The sequence below is a fragment of the Pleurodeles waltl genome, chromosome 8 (assembly GCF_031143425.1).
Source record: "Pleurodeles waltl isolate 20211129_DDA chromosome 8, aPleWal1.hap1.20221129, whole genome shotgun sequence".
In the NCBI taxonomy this organism is placed as follows: Eukaryota; Metazoa; Chordata; class Amphibia; order Caudata; family Salamandridae; genus Pleurodeles; species Pleurodeles waltl.
Genome location: NC_090447.1, coordinates 1,173,819,768 through 1,173,840,262, shown reverse-complemented (window position 1 = coordinate 1,173,840,262; position 20,495 = coordinate 1,173,819,768). Strand labels below are relative to the sequence as shown.

The window sequence follows — 20,495 nt, the reverse complement described above, 5'->3', positions numbered from 1 at the left end:
AGAGTAGATTGCAGTGGTGTGAAGTGGTGCAGAGTGCAGTAGAGTGGGGGAAAGTGAAGTATGCATGGTGTGGTAGCATACTGCCATTACAGACAACAAATCTTCAATTGAAATTACCATTATATTTGCACAGACAAAGTTTTACTATTAAAAGTATACAGGCACGCAAACGTTAATGTGTGACAAAGTCATCATCTAGTGTATTGTTTTGTTTTGATCTTATTAAAATATTTCTTTCCACCACACTTCAGAGATATCAAAATATGTGCTTGCCTAGTTCTGCAATAAACAGAATATCTTCACAGGTCATTTACAGACATTTAAAATTCTCTTGTGCTAGAAAAAAATAACATCCTACAGCCATCCTTAAGTAAATACCCAGGAGTCAAATAAATCCGCTCACTTTGAAGTGAGAGAAAGAAAAGTTAACTACAAGCTTCCTAGAAGACCGAGCACGACATTAGACTTCTGTCTTTGAATGCACAGCAAATGTGGCCAGATAGGAACAAGATGTAAGCCCCTGTTCACAGAAATCGAGCACTGGTGTAAGCATACAGTAAATATGGTTTGGACAAAGGAAAGGAAGAACTTAAGCTGGATAGCCTAAACCAACTAGAGCCAGCAAATAGAAAGCAAGCAAATGTGAGTTACAAAACACAAAGCCAATGGTAAGGAATGGGCGGTATGCATTCCGAGGGAATATTTCCAAATGTTCCCAAGCTGTTGTTGGCAAACAAGACAGCTGCACTGTCTGGTAGACTTCAGCCTAAAAACTATCACTTCACGCAACCCCTAACAGATGCCTCATTCTTGCAACAGTGTATGCTGTATATAATACTGCTCATGTTTTGGGGAAGTGCTCTACATATTTTGAGTCTTGAAATTTGAAAAACAGTTTGTTTACATTTTTTTAATGATTTGTTGAATTAAAAAATAACCACATTTCTTTTTGGGCCTTTACTTATATACTAATCCAATATACATAAACTGAAATTTATTTGTAAAGTGCCCAAGTTACTTTTGGGCCTTTTTTTTAATGTCAGGTTATTCAACAATAATGCATAAAACAATTACAACTGAACATACATGTTCCTCAAGCTTAAATACGCAGCAAAATATATTAAAACTAACATGCATTTCGTCTCAAAGCAGAAATAAACATTTATAGCAAAGATGAAGGAATGGAAAAGTGGTATGGGAAAAGAAGCACATATACTTAGGCGACTGGGTAACTGATTAGAATACAATGTGCACACAAAGCACTGAAGTCTCAGTTTACGTATTATGATACCGTAACACTTTCTCTATGCAATGTAGACTGTGACAATCAAACGAACAGAGTCACCAAAATAGACGAGACACAATTTCACATGTTGTCTTACCTTGGCATGCTGCGAGATGTGCTCATCATATGCTTCCTGGTTTTTAAAGCCACGGTCGCAGGTATCACAAAAATGAGAATAATTTGGTTCTTTTCTTTGTTTATTCTGTTAAACAATACAAAAGTTTAAGAAAAAATTTCAAAGGGTGTTGTAAGCTAAAAATATTTTCACATGCGCAAAGAAAAAAATGATGAGTGCATTAAACAAACAGACAGACATCAGCACTGGTTTTTGCAGAAGATTGCTGAAATGTAAAATGCTGATAAGGAGGCAGTTTTGTATTGCTTTTTAAAGATAGACATCAACATACATTTAAGTAAGGAATGCAAAGGGGAACACAGTGAAACGTTGGGAAGACATTTTGCTTTCTTATACATATTTTTTTTCATCCAGTGCAACGGCAGGTGCTTGAGGTAGTTAACAAGAGACAGGCCAGGCCCACTCCCACAAAAAGTGTCGACCATGTCCATGTTGTTTTGCGCTATACTCACCTAGCAATCTCATCTACCTCTGACTTCCCTCTCGTTCCTACCCCTACAATAGACTCTCCTTTCTACCCCTTCTCTTTCTATTCCATGCCTCTGCCCTGAATTTCTTGCTTTATTTTTGTGTCAGTGATTCTGTTCTACCAAGAAGGATCGATCTGCAGGAATAGTAGGAGGCAAAGTGGATTCAGAAACAAAGCCGAGAAGAGTTTCACTAGAGGCAATCACTTGGTCTTTTGATACTATTAGATTTATATAGAGAATACAATTAGCATTACAGTGGTACTGTGTCCAGTAAAAATACTACCAATCAACAGTAGGATCGTGTGCTTGGGGTACTAAAAATTGCCTAAAGAATCAATGCCTAAAGAATTAAAACAGTATAATCAAACAGCCAAACCTTTGGTTTGAGCAACAAAGTGCTCTGCACAAAAACATCAAAGTGTCTCCATTAAAAACTGTACACATAATACGCGCTGCAAACTTTGTCCTGGTAATGTCTTACATCTTGTTAGCCACTGAAAGATACAACAGACCAGCAAGCTAGGAAGTTTAAACTAATTCACAAATATTTCTATGTTACAGAGAAAGAAACACGTGCACATTTTTTTGCACGTTTTAAGGGATACTGTCTTAGCACTACAGAATGATGTAATTTACATTTCTGATTTGTTCATTAGCTTTCTCAATTCCACATTCAGCTTGTGTTATCCCAGATTTGCTCTTTTCTTTCTACCTTCTCAGTACTCTCAGAGGTACTTTAAGGACGAGGCCATGTCCTGATTTTGAGGCAGCAGGCATGCTTTTAGAATTAATTACAGACGTAAATAATGGTTAATGAATGACAAAAGAGTAACTAGTGTCTACATCTGAGGCTCCGCGCGAGCCCAAGAGCCAGGCAATTGTCCAGCTAGGAGCAACTCAAAATCCCACTGACACCCTCCATCTCTCTTCAAACTCTCTATACCCTATATAATACTGATTATCAACCTCTGACAATTAAGTGCATGTTTCAGCTCAGTCAGTATTGAATTTGTAACCAGCAGGACACCAAACTCAATGAGCTATCTCTCCATCACACCAGTCATTTTGTTGCCCTCCTCATTCCTTCATCCTGTCGCCCTTGCCCTCTCTTCTTTGTACTTTTCACTCTGCCCTCAACTTGTTTGCCCATCTTCTGCCCTCCCATCTAACAGATGTTTCACAAACACCAGAGAAACCCAAGGCTATCTAGGGACCAAGGGTAACTTGTTGTAGTAAGGAACAACGACCCCTAAACAAATCATATAATGAATAATACACTGGGGAAAAATAATGCCAGGGTGTGTACAATCAACTATTTAAAATTAAACATGTATTAATACAACTAGAATAATGTGTAGGGGTAAGCACCACCACAGGGCCCACAACAAAAGGTAGCAAAAAGACACAGAGGAATCAATATGTGACAAACAAATTATGACCCTACAGGGTCACAAATATACACAACCCAACAGCACCCACGATGAGGAAATGAAAAGAAAGGAAAAGAGAAAAGAAGGAAATTAAATAAGAGAACATTCCAGGTGTGGTGAAAAATCATGCATAAAAATACTCTCTATGCTGTTTACACTGATCCGCTGGTGATCATGTGGGATCTAAAATATAAAGTGCCTCAAAGTTGTTAATCATGGTAACAAACGTTGTAGTGCAATTGCGATGCAAAAAGTGCCAAGAGCTAATCAATGATCATGCAAAGGTGCAATACGTAGCACACACACGAAAGGGGCACCTACCAAAGGAGACAAATCCTTCTGAAGCATTATGGCCCCAGGGTAAGACGTGCCAGATCACTCCAGGGCCCAGAAGTATAAGTCCCCCCAAAAAAGCAATAACATATTAAAGGAAACTACTTAAAAATATAAGGAAAGCAGTAATTATGACCTGCATCTATGCCTAAAACTTGTAAAACTGCAGGTGAACTCAATGGACCTAGAGCAGTGGTTCCCAACCTTTTGACTTCTGTGCCCCCCCCCCACTTTATCTTTACTGGAACCCTGGGACCCCCACTGAATCATTACTGGGATCCGGGGACCTTCCTCCCACTAAGTCATTACTGGGAGCTGGGGATCTTATCTGTTAATGTTATTTCATTTTCTGAGTTGTCGCGGACCCCCTGAGGCGCTTCGCGGACCCCCAGGGGTCCCCGGACCATAGGTTGGGAACCACTGGCCTAGAGCATACCCGTAACTGACTACTGCCGCCGTAAACAATGAAAGACTCCATGTAAGCCGGCCAATTCAAATATAAGAAGTCAGGAGCCCAGCCTTGGTTCCGGTGAAGACAGAAGCCTACAACTGCCAGTGAGAAAATCGTGTGTGTTTTACATTAAAAAAATAACAACAGGCTAAGTGAAAAGAGAAGAAGGACGCTACTGGTGGAGGGAAGCAAATTCTTACCGCAGTGACTGTGGAGCCAAACAGGATGCAGACCACATAAGATCTATAGTGAAAGGCTTAGGTATGCGCTCCCGAAGTAAACAAAATAAAAACAGGACTGACTATATCAGTGATGACCATCTTAAAATAGCGAGAGCAAAAGCCAGACTCGAGCAGAGCACATTAGGTAATGTATACAACGGTGGAGAAAAATGGATGATATACTGTCTCTCATTTTAAACATTAGGAAAAGGAGAGTCCAACAGACTACCTAATCAACAAATAATTATAATCATATGGCGACCATTATTGAGCACATTCAAGGGAAATCATAATTGAATTAATCAATAATAAATTGATCAATGTCACAACCAAGAGTGTTTATAATACCAGTAACAATCTGTGATTTAAAAAAATTAAAAAAAACAGGAGCAAAAGATAGATCAAAATCCGTAAATAATAATGCATGTTCACAACACCTCAATAGTAACAAGGGAATAGTTCACTGCACCCATATATATCTCAAAATATGTATGTTGACAATACACCAATATAATCAGTATACTGATCATATAAAAGGCGGATACCCAAAACACAAAATCAACCTACACAATAGTATGGAATTCATATTAAAGCAGTCACAACATAATATATGGTCATACTAATAAGTACCTAGGTGCCCTACTGGAGGCAAAATAGATGGCCAGTGGGGGGAACGGCATAATCTATCAATGTGGAAACTGTGTCATAATCATATTCAGCAAATATAATCCAAAAGGTGGAGCACTGTCGAAACCATAAAACCAAAAAGGCAAGAAATAAAAAATACAAAATAATATTAAAGGGACAAAAATACAACAGGCTGCCGCAGTCCATACTTCTCACATAAAGTTATCATCATGGAGGCACAAGTTTGTCAAAGAACCAGTACTGGAAACAGGAGTCAAATGAATGATGTGCAGTCTTCTATCATGTTCAGTTCATTTAGTAAACTGTCCATTCTCAGAATCCATTTGAGGTCGTCTTTGTTGAGTACAGAAGAAATATCAGAACCTTGCTCAGGTAATTTCACCACAACAATCACTTGCCATTCTAAGTCATACTCGTTGTGGCTGTGTGTTCCGAAGTGTTTCACAAACAGTGCGTTGGCCACCTTACACCGAACAGCTCCTGTGTTGACATATTCTCATTCTGACTTTTTGTGGGGTCTGACCAATATAGATCAGAACACAAGGGAAGGTGATAGCATATATCACATTAGCAGTATTACAACTAGAGAAGTGAGATAGTGCTGTTGTATACAAATTCCTTCGTCCCAACAGTGTACTTACACACTGCAAATCCCACACTTCCGGCAGCCAATCAAGGGGGTCATACCCCATAGCTCATTTTATGTAATGTACTGTTAGTTTTAGCAGGGAGAAGGCTCACTCTCACCAGGTGATCTTTAATGTTTTTGTTTTTCAGGAATGCAAAAATGGGACATTCTAGTGAGAGCTCCCCCACATTCAACACATGCCAATAACATAATATAATTTCAATCATCTGACTGAACTGGTTGAGAATGTGGTCACACATACAAGTTTATCTGCATCACTTTTTTTCGCTGGGTGTCAAGAGTGCCTTCCTTGGGCAGGACCATGCTCTCTTAATGGATCTAGTATCTAATTTACGTGGGTGTCGTCTAGAGAGAAGTTTGGTGGACAGTATTACTACTTCTCTAAAAAATTAATGCTTAAGAGAACAATTTCTTCTAATCCTCAAAAACTGTGAGTATGGGACGGGGGAGCCCCATAGTGTCATAGGGTGTTGACTAGAATATGCTAGTAATGTGTTCCTTTCAGTTGGTTTCCAGGACAGAGATGTGTTCTAATTACAAGGTCCAGAAACCAAATGTTATCTATGCTGTACTTAAGGGTAAATTTAAGTCCTTTACAAAGAGGATTAAGCTATACAAGAAGTCTGTACCACCCTTCCAGATAAGAAAGATGTCAGCAATGTAATGTTTCCAAACTGTTATGTGGCTATGAAATGGATTATTGTCAGTGAGAATAGTTTCTGTCTCTAGATTGTCCAAAGACAAATTCGCAAAGTTAGGAGCATAAACCACACCCATGGATGTCCCCTGGATCTGTTGATAAAATTCACCATCAAATTGAAAAAAAAAATATTTGTAAGGTGTGGTAATTCTAAGATGAATTCCGTAGGCACTTGGTGTGGGCGTGTTCTCTTCTCTAAGGCTTGTCTAATAACCTCGATTCCATCTGCTTCAGGAATCCTCATGAACAATGATTCTATGTCCAATGTACAAAGAAGGCACTCATTCTGGTCAAAGGTCATATGCTCAATCTGATTAATGAGGTTCATGCTATCTCCGACATAGCACTTAGTACTAGGTACAAAATCTTTGATTAAAAAAATCAATGTAACGGCCAATGGGTTCAAATATGGTCCCACAACCTGAAATTATGTGTCTAGCTGGTGGTGATGTTTGAGTTTTATGCACTTTGGGTAACATATATATCAACGGTGTCCTGGGAGTCTTAGTGTTAAGGAATAAGTGCTCATTCTTGCAAATGAACCCTGTCTCCAATCCTTTCCTGGTTATTGTCTTGTAAATCTTGGCCTGAAGTTCCTTTGTGGGATCACTGCCCAATTTCACATATTGTTCATTATTTGAAATTTGTCTAACAATCTAATTTTTGAATTTGTCAATATTCTATAATACAATCCCACCACCTTTATATGCTGGCTTAATGATCACTGAGTTATTAAGTTTAAGGTTTGTAGGTGCATGTTTTTCAGATAAGGAAATGTTATATAGGGTAAAATCCTTTGAAGTTTAACTTTGGAGATGTCACTAAGTACGAGTCTTTCAAAAGTATGCACCTCCGGGGCATGGAGTCACTGGGTGGTGAGAAGGTGGAGGGTGGACGGAAATCAGTATATGCTCTGGCTGGAGCGCGTGGGCTGTCTGAAAAAATGTATGGAACCTTATCTTCCAAAAGAAGTAAACAATTTCAAATTTTAAGACCAAAGAATTGGGTCCTACCCTGGGGACAAAGGAAAAGCCACTACTCAGAAGTAATATCTATGTATGGGATAGACAATGTGTTGAAAGGTTGAAAATAGGAATCGCCTGTATAACATCAGAACAGTCCTCAACAGGCCCAGATAGCACGCTAATAGAAGTGTCCTTGTTTACTGGTGAGCCCACTGATACTATTTCTGGCATGTTTGCCTTTCACCTGGTTGCTGTCCTCTCCACCTCCATCTGTCTCTCCTGGGAGGCCCGTGATTGACCTCTCCATACAAAAGTAGGGTTTGGTGTAGTGGTAGAGAAACTGGTGCCTTCACCCAGGTCAGAGTTGTCAGATGATTCCTCAAAGGAATCAGTGAACGGGATGAGTTTATTTTGTTTGCTAAATCAACTCCAGGGGCATTCGAAACATGGGTTCAAATAATTCCTGTTGGTGTAAACATCTTCATTTAGATATGGATACATTTTTTTCAATCGTATAGTTATGTATATCTTTCTTTACTTTGTTTGATTTCTTATCTCCCTTTAATATGGTAAATTTTGCAATAGCTTTTTCAATTTTTTTTCAAAGTAGTCCTTTAGCTTCAGGCATTGAGCTACATTCAATGATTTGATTCTCTAAATCTGAAATGTCTTCCAATAGTTTTCTGGAGTGCTTTATAGCCAAGTACCAAGTACCTTCCAATGCCCTGAACAGGTCATGCCAATGTAACTGAAATCTTGCTTATATTTTTTTGTCCTCTGTAAATAACCCTGGGATATTTCTAACGTGCAATCCACAGGGGGGTGGTATCTGCTTTCAAATATTCAGTTAGCATATGAATCAGAAGCTGCAATTTTGTACATTCCTTTTGCATTTCTCCAGTTCTCTGTACAACTGGAACCAGCTGGTTGAGCTGCTTCAGTGGTGTCAAAGAAGAGGGATGGGCCTCGACATACAATGGAGTATGATCTGACATGCTAATAAATGGAGACCTGTCACAAGGAAAAATAAAGGAATGGCCTATAAAAAGAGGGGGGGGAGGACAAGGAAAAATAGAGAGGGACTGGGAATTGGGCCCACTAATACTTAGCAGAAGGAATTAAGACAATCCGCTGCAAACAATATATTGTGCATCATACATTTCACAAACACAAGGGAAACCCAAGCATCTCTAGGGATCAAGGGTAACTTATTGTTGTAAGGAACAGAGGTCCCTAAAATAAATCATATTATGAAAAATACGCTGGGGAAAAAAATAAATACCCATTTTGTGTCCCACCAACTGTTTAAAATTAAATAGTTATTAATACGATTAGAATTTGTAGGTATTAAGCACCCCCATGGGGCACACAACAGCAAGTACAAAAAGAAACACGGGCATCAATATGTGACAAAAAAAATAATAAAAGTACAGGGTCACAAATATAAACAGCATGACACAAATGCACCCATGATCAATTGTACATAGTCAGTAGGGTCAGTGTGTCTAAGTCGACTTCCATCTAACAGGAGCATGTACTTTCTTCCTTGACACCCCTGCACCTACCTTCCTCTTTTTCACATTTCTGTAAATAGCCTCTTTGCAACTCCTTCTCAACCACCTCTACACTTACTAGGTATCTGACCATTTCAGGTGTAGTCTGTATCCCCCTTTTTCAGTCAGGATTTCACAAAAGCATTTACATATGTTAATACTTTACGCAAAGGTAAAAAGAACTGCAAATGCCTTGATTAGTTTTGGCGCAATATGCATTGTGAAGGTGACAAACTGATTTGTAGGATGCCTTGAAAAAACATCATAAAAGTTGTTGTTCTACCAGAGCCCTTTACTAATCTGAGAAAATTACTATGGCAGAAAGTTGCCCCAAACACTATTTCATCTGATTAAATCTCTATCAGATCCTACTGTCATTTCCCCCTCCATATCACTCTCACAGTCGCACTTCAATGAACTGACTAGTTTCTTTTGCAATGCAGTGGTTGACAGTTAGGCCTCTCTATCTCTCATACCCCCAACACCCTGCACTTAGCCACAAAGATAAAGACACTTCTTATACGGTGACTTCTCGCTCTCAGCTACACGTAGGAGAACTGATCACTTCTGGTTACGCACTCTCCTGCTCTGTGAGCACTTTCCTGCCAACTGAACTATAGATATTTACCACCCTACTGAACTTTATTGAATCCAATCTTCCTCTGGACTCTCTTCTGCCTTCGCATTTTAGCCAATTATGCCCTCTGCTTCTGCAAAAGGTGAACCATCCTTTGAATTACTCACTCGCTGAAAGCAGAGTTCCTAAAGCTTGGAAATATGCAATGGAAAGTGCATTGTTTAAAAAGCCGAACCTCGATCTTCTTAACTGGTCTAATTACAGGCCAATCTCGCTTCTACTAATACTTGCAAAAATTCTTGCAAAACATATGTATCAGCAAATCTCAGTATTTATTTAAATGAATGGCTTTCTCCATCCCTCTCAATCTGGTTTTAGGGTTGTCATAGTACCAGCTTAGACTTCAATTAGAAAAGGGTGGCACTGCAGCCTTGATTTTACTTGACCTCGTTGCTGCGTTCTACAAGTTATCTCATAAGTTACTTCTCCAAAGAAGGAAGGATAAAGGTATTCAAGACTGGACCTTCAGTTGGCTAAGCTCATTTTTACAAGACCACTCGTTTCAGGTCTTTACCAGAACCCACAGCTCAAACCCTCTTCTTTTATCTTCTAGCATACCTCAGGGGTCAACTCTTAGCCCAACCCTATTTAACATTTTTGTACGAACCTTGGCAAACCTAGCAGAAAGCTGCGGTGTTACACTCTTTTCCTAAGAAGATGAAACTCAGATTATTGTCTCCCTTTCACCTAAGGAAAACCACAGCTCTGATACTTTGAACATTTGCCTCGTGAAAGTGGTCGATTGGATGAATAACAACTACATCAAATTAAATGGGGATAAGACTGAAGCTCTTCTGGTAGGCAATCATCCACATCTCTGGGGACCACTTCTTTGGCCTGATGCTCTCGTACTCCGCAGAGTTCAGTCTCGGTAGTCCAGAACCTTGGTTTCAATGAATCATCAAAGCACTAAAGTAGCCTCCACATGGTTTGGCGTTCTAGGATGGTTAAGATAAATCCTCTGGTTCCTACCAGTCTCTGCATAAAGAACAGTAATGCAAGCATTGATTATCTCCAGGATGGACTATGGTAACATTCTTAATCTGGGGGCCCCTAAGACCTCACTCAGGCGGTTTCAGGTAGTCAAGAATGCAGCTACGAGATTACTATTGTACGTCCCTAAGCATTCCTTAGAGACCTTCACTGCCTCCCGACTGAGAAGCGAATCCACGTCAAAGCACTGTGCTATATGCATAAGGCTATGTTGAAAACAGTTCCATTTTACCTTAGATCATTGGTGGCACCCTATCATCCTAGCTGCTCTCGTTGATCATGCAACACCAATCTCTCCACAGTTCCTAGAGTGAGGAGAACCCGTCAGGGTGGACGTTCTTTTTCTTATCCGGGCCTCAAGCTACAATGCTTTTCCTGTGTCTATGAAATCTTGCCGATATTTTGGGATTTTCCGAAAGGTCCCAAAGTCTTGGCTTTTCTGATCCGTGCTTCTATGTTAAGACTGACTCCGATGGGATACAGGGTAGGTATGCGCTTTACGGAATAATAATAGTAATAGTAATACGGGACTTGAAAATCTACTCGCTCACTATGGTGAGTCATATTTTATCAGGCTGAGCTTCTTTTTAGGACCTACTTGCCCCTTCTAGCAAGTGGACAAAGAACAGGTGTTGTGTTCAGTCAGAAAGTGAAGGAGCAGTAAAGACGCTTTTAAATCTTTTTATCTTGTCACATTTGCTCTGTGTTCAGAGACAGAGGTCAAAAGTCAGTTTGTCTTCGTACAATTAATACAATTAATTACTTTTCCGTCTGGCAGTAGACTTCTAGGATTTTGTAAGATGAACTCTCAGACAAGCTCTCCTAAGAATGTGAAATGAAAGGCTGTAGGGTGTCAGGTTTTGCCTAACACACAACATTTAAATAACTAAGTCAACTGTACAAACATTTCAAAATATATTTTAGTAGTTGTGAAAGCCCATTTGTTTTACTTCTGTGTGATGAAAAAATATTTTAATAGCATGAAAACAAATCAGAACACATCTCTTGGTGATGTGCTAATGATAAATATATTTTCTGAAAACCAATTTTCACAGATTATTGTTAAAACACTATATAGTTTTATCAGTAAAGCTGCAGGTTAGTGGGAATATTTTTGGACATTTCTTGGAAACTTATGGTCTGTAAATGACAGCACACTACCACAACATGCTTTAATAATATCGTTATTAGAAGCCAGTGCTTAAACATAAACTGAGAAACACTTCTGATGGCAATACCATAAGTAAACTAAGAAGCAAGTCATGGAGCATGTGTATGCTATATGTGGGCAAAATGTGTATTATACATGGAACAAACGTTTGGTCTATTTAATCAAACAAAATATTTTTTTTTGTACAGTAGAAATGCTGAACTCACATATTTGAAGGTGCACTCATGTGAGAATGAAGAAAAGGGGGACACTGTACAATAAAATAGATCCCTAGGACCTAGACTCGTTTACAGGTCAAGTACATTACAGTTAGGTCGAGTAGATTATTAAAGTTACTCAACCTTCAGGTCTAGTAACATTTTAATGATTTTTCGAGGCCTGTAATAATAATATTAATAGTAAAATAATAATAATAATCCTCAACCTTTCCAAACCATACACTTGTCGGAGTCTTTTTTATCACAGGGTTTATAGTTGAAAATCTTGATCTGTGTACTACTCAAAAGCTGATTCAAGAAATGGGCACACACCCCACCAGGTCACACCAGTGTCTGGTTCCAGCATCTATCAATGTGGCATGTGACTCTAAGCACTCATTCACAATAGGTCCACCAGATGACAAAAAAGTACACCTCACTCTAGATAGCCCTCATTCTGTCAGATAATGGTATAAGATGCAAGGAACGATGACTAGCTCAGGATCACGTAATGAAGTCTAGTGTGGAAGCCAGAATTTCGACAATGTAATCATTAGGCCACATTCCTTACAGTTATGGACCTCTGGTTCCCCTCAGATTCTTGTACAATGTGCTTTTGGAGGCAAAATAATTTGCAAACTGCACATCTAAGATATACATGTTCACCTAAGATATAAATGTTCAGATGAGGCAGACAGGTGCTGCTGTGACAGTTTCTGTGAATGAGATGAGTTTGCCACCAGAGTTTACATTGCAGGACAAGCCTTTCACCATTTTCCAAACATCAATAACCAACAACAGTAAAGGCATACATGCACTCATCATAACTAGCCATGGCCACCAGAGCGGACCTACAGTCATTGAGCATGCTCACTCTTTCACCTGGTCAATCACACCAAGCTTCCCCAGGTGATAAATGCATCCATACAGTCACTGTTTGCTGGTTATCCTTCTTGTATGTGGTTTTCTACGCTACGTAAATAATACAAATATTATCAGTGTTTCCGGCTTAAAAAATGGGTGCTCCGCACAGCTTTTGCATTAATATAAAGATCTAGGCAGAAACAGAATGCTATTGCTAGAAAGAAAAGCTTCTCATATTTTGTTTGAGCAAAGTGCCTGTGGTTTTCACTGGTGTGCCCTACACCTTCCACTTCACAGCTGGAAAAAGTGATGACGCAGTAGGGGAGCCAGGTTGGCCCGAGACTTGACTCACTGTTGCTCCTCACAGTACAGCAACTCTGATGAAGGCCCGATGGAATGGATCTAAGAAGACACATGCAGGGTGCTCCAGGGCTGTTATAAGTGTCTTTATCATAGTACATTTGTTATTCACAAGGCAGCATCATGCCAATAACAGTGCACTCTCCCTTTAAATGTGATTGGCCAGCAGTCAGGTATTGCAAGCAACCTGATAGTGATCACAGCCAATTATTCAGACATAAAAGTTCCTACCCTTGGTGATCCCCATTTATTGTTAGTGGAAGAGGCTGACAAGAGCAACTAAAAGATATGAGTCCCCTCAAAGAAGTGATGGTCGGACCTACCTGCTCAAATTAACTAACAAGCTGCCTGTTTTATTTTCATTAAGAGGTGGGGGAGGGAGATAGAGGAGGTCTGGCAGACACAAAGCAAAACTCTGATACCCTTGGGGTACGTGGGTTGTAATGATCACTTTTTCAAAGGTATACGAGAAAGTAATCAAAGCAAAGCACACAGTACAATTACAATAAAGCAATGTAAATGGTGCGTCAAACAATGTGCAAGGTGGTGGGTGTAAGACACTGGAGCACTTCCTTACAATGCAGTTAATGGCAAGGGTTAAAATGTTTGAGGCCTACATGCAGAGTATTTAGAAAGACAAAAATTTACTGTTATTCCTCAAGCTTTGCACAGCAAATGTAGCCCCATGACCCTTTCCACAAGGCCCCGCACACCGAGCCCCACACTTTTAAGTCCACTCCTGTCATATCAGCAACAGTATAAGCCACTGATGCACATTTTCTTTTTAGAGACAGAAAAGGTGTATTGTCACACTCCTTAGCCCACAGATTCAAGCATATCACAATTTCAAAAAGTGCATCATGTTGTGCACACCAAGAGGAGCCTCATGCATTTTCTTTTTAGAGGATGATAAACCAGGCAATCAAAGAAAAACACTTAGAAAAAAGTGCTACTGGCTTTGCTAACGTCTCGTCTAAATACTGCCATACAAAAAGGTGGAAGTTTATGAATGATGTTGTGAAGAACCATGTTTAAGAACAATCACCAGATATTTACACAATATTCATACATCAGCAGTAGGCAATCAAAACATGGAGTTTTGTATGGTAGTTAGAGGTAATACCTTTTTCTTCCTTTTCCAACCTTGATCAGCATTGGAGAAAGCATGTGCTGCATCTTCTGCTTGCCTTCCTTGGGTAAAATATCCTTGGTCATCTAAATACATAAATAAATAAAATGCTAATAACAATAATAATAATGATAATATGTATACTTATTTTAATCAAATGACTGACAACCTCAAAATCTAATTCTGCCGCACAGAGTTATCTCTGTGCATTTTCAGCAGAATACAGTGCGAGACATCAGGGTGTTGTCATAGTAACAAAAAATCCTTTTAGTGCAAAAATTAATAACAATGTAAACATATTATGAACTGGTTGTCAATCCTCATGCTTTCACTACAAGACTCTGTTGGCAGAACTGTAAGACGAGATTGAATCCGAACTCTGAAACTACGACGTTCTTATATTTTAGACCTGATTGTTCAACACTCAGTGTGCATGCACACACGATAAAATGATAGAAGCCTAACAAAGGGCTGTCCCATGTAAGATTTAAGTAGGTCCACAAAAAACAGATTCCAGAATCACCATCGACTACATAGAGGAGTTCCATTAATATCCAATATATGTAAATATGGCTGACGTGGATTGGCTTATAATCTGGTGTTGATACACACCACTTAAAGCTATGTCGACATCCCTTTTCCAATACAAAGAATTTACCTTTTTTCAGATAACATGCACATCGAAGACTTGGATGGTGGATGTAGGACATTCCTGCATTAAATAAGGATTCCTAACTATGCAGAGCTAAAAATAAAGGCATGCTAGCGCACCTGGTCCTTAGTAAGTAAGCTTACAAGGGGACGCGTATAGGCCGATGAACCTTTTGATTCGCATGGAGTATCCTAGCCATGTAGTAACAAATGAACATCAATAATCAATACACAAATCAATAATCACTAAGGAAAACATTAATCATAGTGTCAACATTTCATGAATAACCACAACTCAACATACGTTTTAGCAATTTGTATTTCCCTATTGATTACAAAAACTAATTCATAAGGTTAATTCAAACTTTATTCAATCAACTTTCATTAATTCATTAGTGACCACCAATAACATAATCTAATCAGAACTTGTGAAAACATACATTCTAATGCTTCAGCACAAAACAGCAAAGATGAATATAACAACATCAGTAGCAGAGTTCAGCAATCAGTCCGTCAATCATTTGTCACTATATGTCAGCATCTCACTTTAGGGACCTTACCTAACCCAGATTAGCATCAGCATGTGGGACTTCATGTGAAAAAAAAACAATTTGGAACATGAATTTGGAAAACATCTAGCTAAGAGAAAACTATTAAAACAGAGCAGTTGGTACCTAGAAAGAAAAGGCACGAAGTTAATCAGTCACATTGTCACAGCTACCTATCCACGGAATGGATCAGCAACAAAGTCAGTCTTCGTCTTCAGGCTCTCAGGAGCTTGAGCCCAATGACAAGTCTAGAATAGCATCAATCTTGGAATAAGGTCTGTCTCTTGGGACATCTGCACCTAACATCTGAGCTCTGCCCTTCCGTCATGTCATTATATCAAAGTCACTCAAACCATCCCCCAAATCCTAATTGGTCAGATTAATCAGCATTTATGACTCTACCCAATACATTTTATTTTCCAAATCTATGAATTCTAATATTGCGCCGTTCTCAAGTTGTTGATCAGTTCACTCTATGATGTCCTCATCATCCAGCTCATCAGGTATCGAAAATGTTGCATCTTCTTCTCTAGTCAGTGTCTATTGTTTGAGTCCTGGGAAAGACATCCCGTCTGCTTTTCACAGTCTATGTTTCAAATTTGATTCCCTCATCTGTTCATCAGTTCATTGCAGAAATTCTAGCTAAGCAGACTTTATTAATCAACTTGTGGTTCAGGGTCAGTTTAGCACGTTAGCTTTTCTACATTGCACGATTATTTAGCTTCTGCATGAGGCCTGGTAAAACTAGGCCACAACTTCAGCTACGTTAGCTCTACAATATAATGTAAAACATACGTTATACATCTCAATATGACAGCAGCCCATGTAAAACTTCAACACCTGGATTACCGGCATCGTGACCTAGCCGCTCCCTCCAAACCAACCAGACCTCTCAGATACAACAGACAGGCCAGCTGGTACATCCCCAAACTCAAAGCAGCAAAACGCAAATGAAAATAACTTGAAAGAAAATGGCAAACAAGGAGAAACAACACTGACCGCGCCGCCTTTAGCAGCCCTCAACAACTACCACCACCAGATCAGTGCCACAAAGAAGGATGTGCTAACATGCGAATCGACAAAAGCCCCAACCAAACCAAGGAACTCTTCGCCATCATCAATGAGTTCACCCACCCACGAGCCAACGAAAACTCGATCCCCCCTCACAAGAATTCTGTGACGCTCTCGCAGACCACTTCTACAACAAGGTAGAAAACATCTACAGAAATTTCGACCCCCAACCAACAGCCTGCCCCAGCACCTCTCCCACCCAGGTCACCGACCACTCTGTCCTTGCTTGGAAACAGCTCACCTCATTGAACACAACCACGCTGGAGCTCCCACCGACCCAAGCACCCATGGACTCTTCAACCTAGCAACAGACATCAGTCTCCAGCTTACCACTATCCTCAACACCTCCAAAACCTTTCCAGGCGCCTGGAATAACACAGACATAACACATCTCCTCAAGAAACCATTGTCTGATCCTAGCAAACTCCAGAACTACTCTCATTCCCCACCAAAGTCCTGGAAAAGGCTATCAACCTCCAGCTCACAGAACACCTGGAAAGAGATAACCTACAGGATCCCTCACAAACAGGTTACAGAGCCAACCACAGCACGGAGACAACCTTCATCGGCGCAACTGATGACATTCACACTCTGCTCAACAGGGGAGAATCTGCCACCCTGATCCTGCTCAACCTCTCTGCAACCTTTGACACAATCTCCCACTGCACACTCATCCACTGTCTGAGACCGATCTGAATTGCAGACAACCCGCTCCAATGGATAGCATCTTTTCTCTCTGGACAAACCCACAGAATCCGGCTCCCTCCTTTCACTTTGCGACCCAAGCACACAATCTGAGACGTCCCTCACGGTTCATCCCTCAGTCCAACTCTCTTCAATATTTACATGACTCCACTTGCGAGCTCGTCAGAGCCCATGATATAAACATAGTCTCCTATGCTGAAGACACCCAGGTCATCCTCTCGCTCTTTGTGGACACCACCACGATGAAGACCAACTTCCACAACTGCATTAGGAGCGTCTCAACCTGGATGAGAAACCACTGCCTGAAGCTCAACACGGACAAAACCGAAGTACAGACCTTCGGCAGACACACCTCCCTCTGGAACGACTCATGGTGGCCATCAGAACTCAGACCCACCCCCACTCCTAAAGACCGCACCCGCAACCTCAACATCATTCTGGACAGTGAACTTTCTATGAAACGCCAGGTCAACGCAGTCGCCTCTTCCTGCTACCATACCCTGTGCCTGCTCCGCAAAGTCTTTAAGTGGCTCCCAGTCAATACCAGGAAAACGGTAATGCAGACTGGACTACGGCAATGCTCTATATGCCGGCACCTCGACTGAGCTCTTTAAAAGACACCAGACAATTCATAACTCTGCAGCCAGACTCATCCTCAACCTGCCTAAGAGGATTTGCATCACCCAACACCAGAAAGACCTCCAATGGCTACCCATTGACAAAAGATGTAAATTCAAATAGCTGACACATGCCTACAAATCTCTCCACAACCAAGGAGCCACCTCCTTGAATCACTGCCTGAAATTCCATATACCCACAAGGAACCTCCTAGCCTCCCACCAAGTCTTCGCTCAGATACCAAGCATCACACCCAGCCACACCAGAGGCCGCTCCTTCTCCTACCTGACTGTCAAGTTCTGGAGTGCCCTCCCCTTACACATTCACACCCCCCCCTTGCTGACACACTTCAGGAAGGAGGTCAAAACCTGGCTCTATGGCCAACGCAGCAGCACAACACCTGGAGACCCACTCCGGTGATAAAAAGTGCTACGTAACTACAAGCTGATTTGATTTGTTGTGTATGCGTACCGCCACAAATTATCTTCCTCTGTTCAACTGATCCTATGGATCTGCTCTGTAGGGTAAGACACTCAAAACACTTCCCATATCTGTAAATACCTTATGTGCGGTCACCCACATCCCTCTGACTATTTTCCCACTCTCAGTTGTCCAAACTTTTTAACAAAAAAATGTCCTCCTTTCACTGTCCCCCACCACTCTTAACAGTCTCCTCTCCTCACCCAGATGCACAAAGAACTACCATCCTGTGGCCTGCCCCAGCCACCCTAATACCTTTCTCCTACCACCCCATCTCACTATTAAAAAACAGCCATCCTGACATCCTCCTATATCACAGCTGGTAAATACTTCCCCTACACAATATATTAAAAAACATAGCTGGTGACTTGTCAACTATAGCTTCCCTCACCCTCTGATGCTGCGTTCTCGGCTCTCCTGAAGACCTGCAGCTATCAGGGAAGGGTGATTGGCATATCCCTGCATTCCGGGAGGTCCATGAAGACCCAAGGAAATGCGTAGGATAGAATGGAGCACAGGTTTTAGAGCCCAGTTTTCCATTGTTTTGATGTTATTGCACTGAATAACTGGCATTCACAATACGTATTTTGTGTAACAGCTTCCTACAGAAGCCACACACAACTTTTTAATTTCAATGTAATGTCATCTTTGCTATTCAAAACATGAATCCACAGTTGAGCGTCACCAGACATGCTTTCTTTGATGCATCAAGCTGTTGCTGGACTTTGTTGGCGTACTCAAGAAGAAAAGGTTCAGTGATGGGTATGTAAAATAGGAAAGCAAACATACACAATTGTCGATGAGTATCAATCAACAATGAGAACATTTTTCATCTCTGAATTTTAGTGACATTACATACAAAACTGTTTGCAACGCTACTGTGAACCCCAAGCTGAAAACCATTCCTGATAAAATGTTAGGTTATGCATGAGTTCCATTAAAAAAAACTTTTGCTAACACCACATAGTTTCATCTTTTAACAGTTAAAAAAATAAAACAAAATAAAAATAAAGAATAGTACAATGTTTGTAAATCTCTGAAAATAAAATGAAGTAAGATCAATTTCTAGTTTCCACTTGAGAAAGAAAAGTCACTTTCAAAAGGCACATCTGTCAACGTTATCTTTGCAGGGAAAATAAAATGTTCACTGTAGAACTAAGCTGCACCAGCCAGATGCCCAAATATTGGCGAGCGACTGAACAAAACTAGATTCAAATGGCCCTATCATAAAACGGCTTGCTTCACAAACAGTTCACCAGATAGCCAACACTGAAGCAGTATTTTCGCTTTTACGTTTGACACGCCCAGTGTTGTTTTTTTCTAATTCCGCTCAGCAAAGGGTTCTATTAAGTGAACACCACTTACATGTACCTGTTAATCCAGGCATAGTCACCTTTCTCAATCTACTAAAGTGGTTGAAAATATGAACGGATGCACAACAACATCAGACATCCCATGCACTGCATTCATTAACTAAGTTCAGCCTTAATGAGGTCAGGTGCAGACACAGATGTGATGACTTTCTTCGATCAGACATCCTCCTTGATCCTTGGGAATGGCTTGATAACCTGGCAATGACAAGTTCATCCACCAAGCCATGATTTGCTAACAGAGTGAGGAAAATTATGAAGATGGGGCACCTAGTCCTAACCACACTTCTGCGTCTACTGCTCAACTTTCTTCTCATCTCTGAGCATTAGATCTATTGGTTCTGCACACAACATGTTCTGGGTTCCTCCTGAACTGCACTTGACACATTCTCACTCCAGCTATGGTGAGGTGTGCATGTTCCCAACACGTCGCCAGTGTGAAAGGAGATCTGCACACTAATAAGTAGGCAAAAAGCTTGACTGTAATCCACACATCTCAGCCAAACGTTATCTGGAATCATCTGACTCTAAGAGAACCTCTTTTACAAAAACCAACATTCCAATATGTAAGCTCCCTTACATCACAGTAAGTTATCACACTGTCAGTTCGTAAATAAATGCTGGTCCAGACTGTGCACTCAGCCGCAGATGCTTGTTTAAGTAATGCTTTCTGATGAATAGGCTACTGCAAAGCATCACCCAATAGGGTTAGGCACCCTATATTTTCAAATAGTTATGATGCTGTATGATTGCTATCTCCTGGTTAAACCCCCTGTTGGCTAAATAAAAGGAACTTCTTCAAACAGAAACACTTTCTATTGTATGCATTCACATCCTTAACCTTATCATCCACATTCACT

General features: G+C 40.5%; 1 protein-coding gene across 1 annotated transcript in view; it reads right to left on the bottom strand.

Moving 5' to 3' along the window:
• NUFIP1 (nuclear FMR1 interacting protein 1) overlaps positions 1-20,495 on the bottom strand; it is a 243,974-nt gene that overhangs the window by 215,888 nt on the left and 7,591 nt on the right. Inside the window, exons 2-3 of the mRNA XM_069205411.1 lie at positions 14,187-14,278; positions 1,383-1,487 (exon numbers count right to left, since the gene is read on the bottom strand). Coding sequence (XP_069061512.1) covers positions 1,383-1,487; positions 14,187-14,278 — 197 coding nt within the window. The remainder of the gene's footprint in view (positions 1-1,382; positions 1,488-14,186; positions 14,279-20,495) is intronic.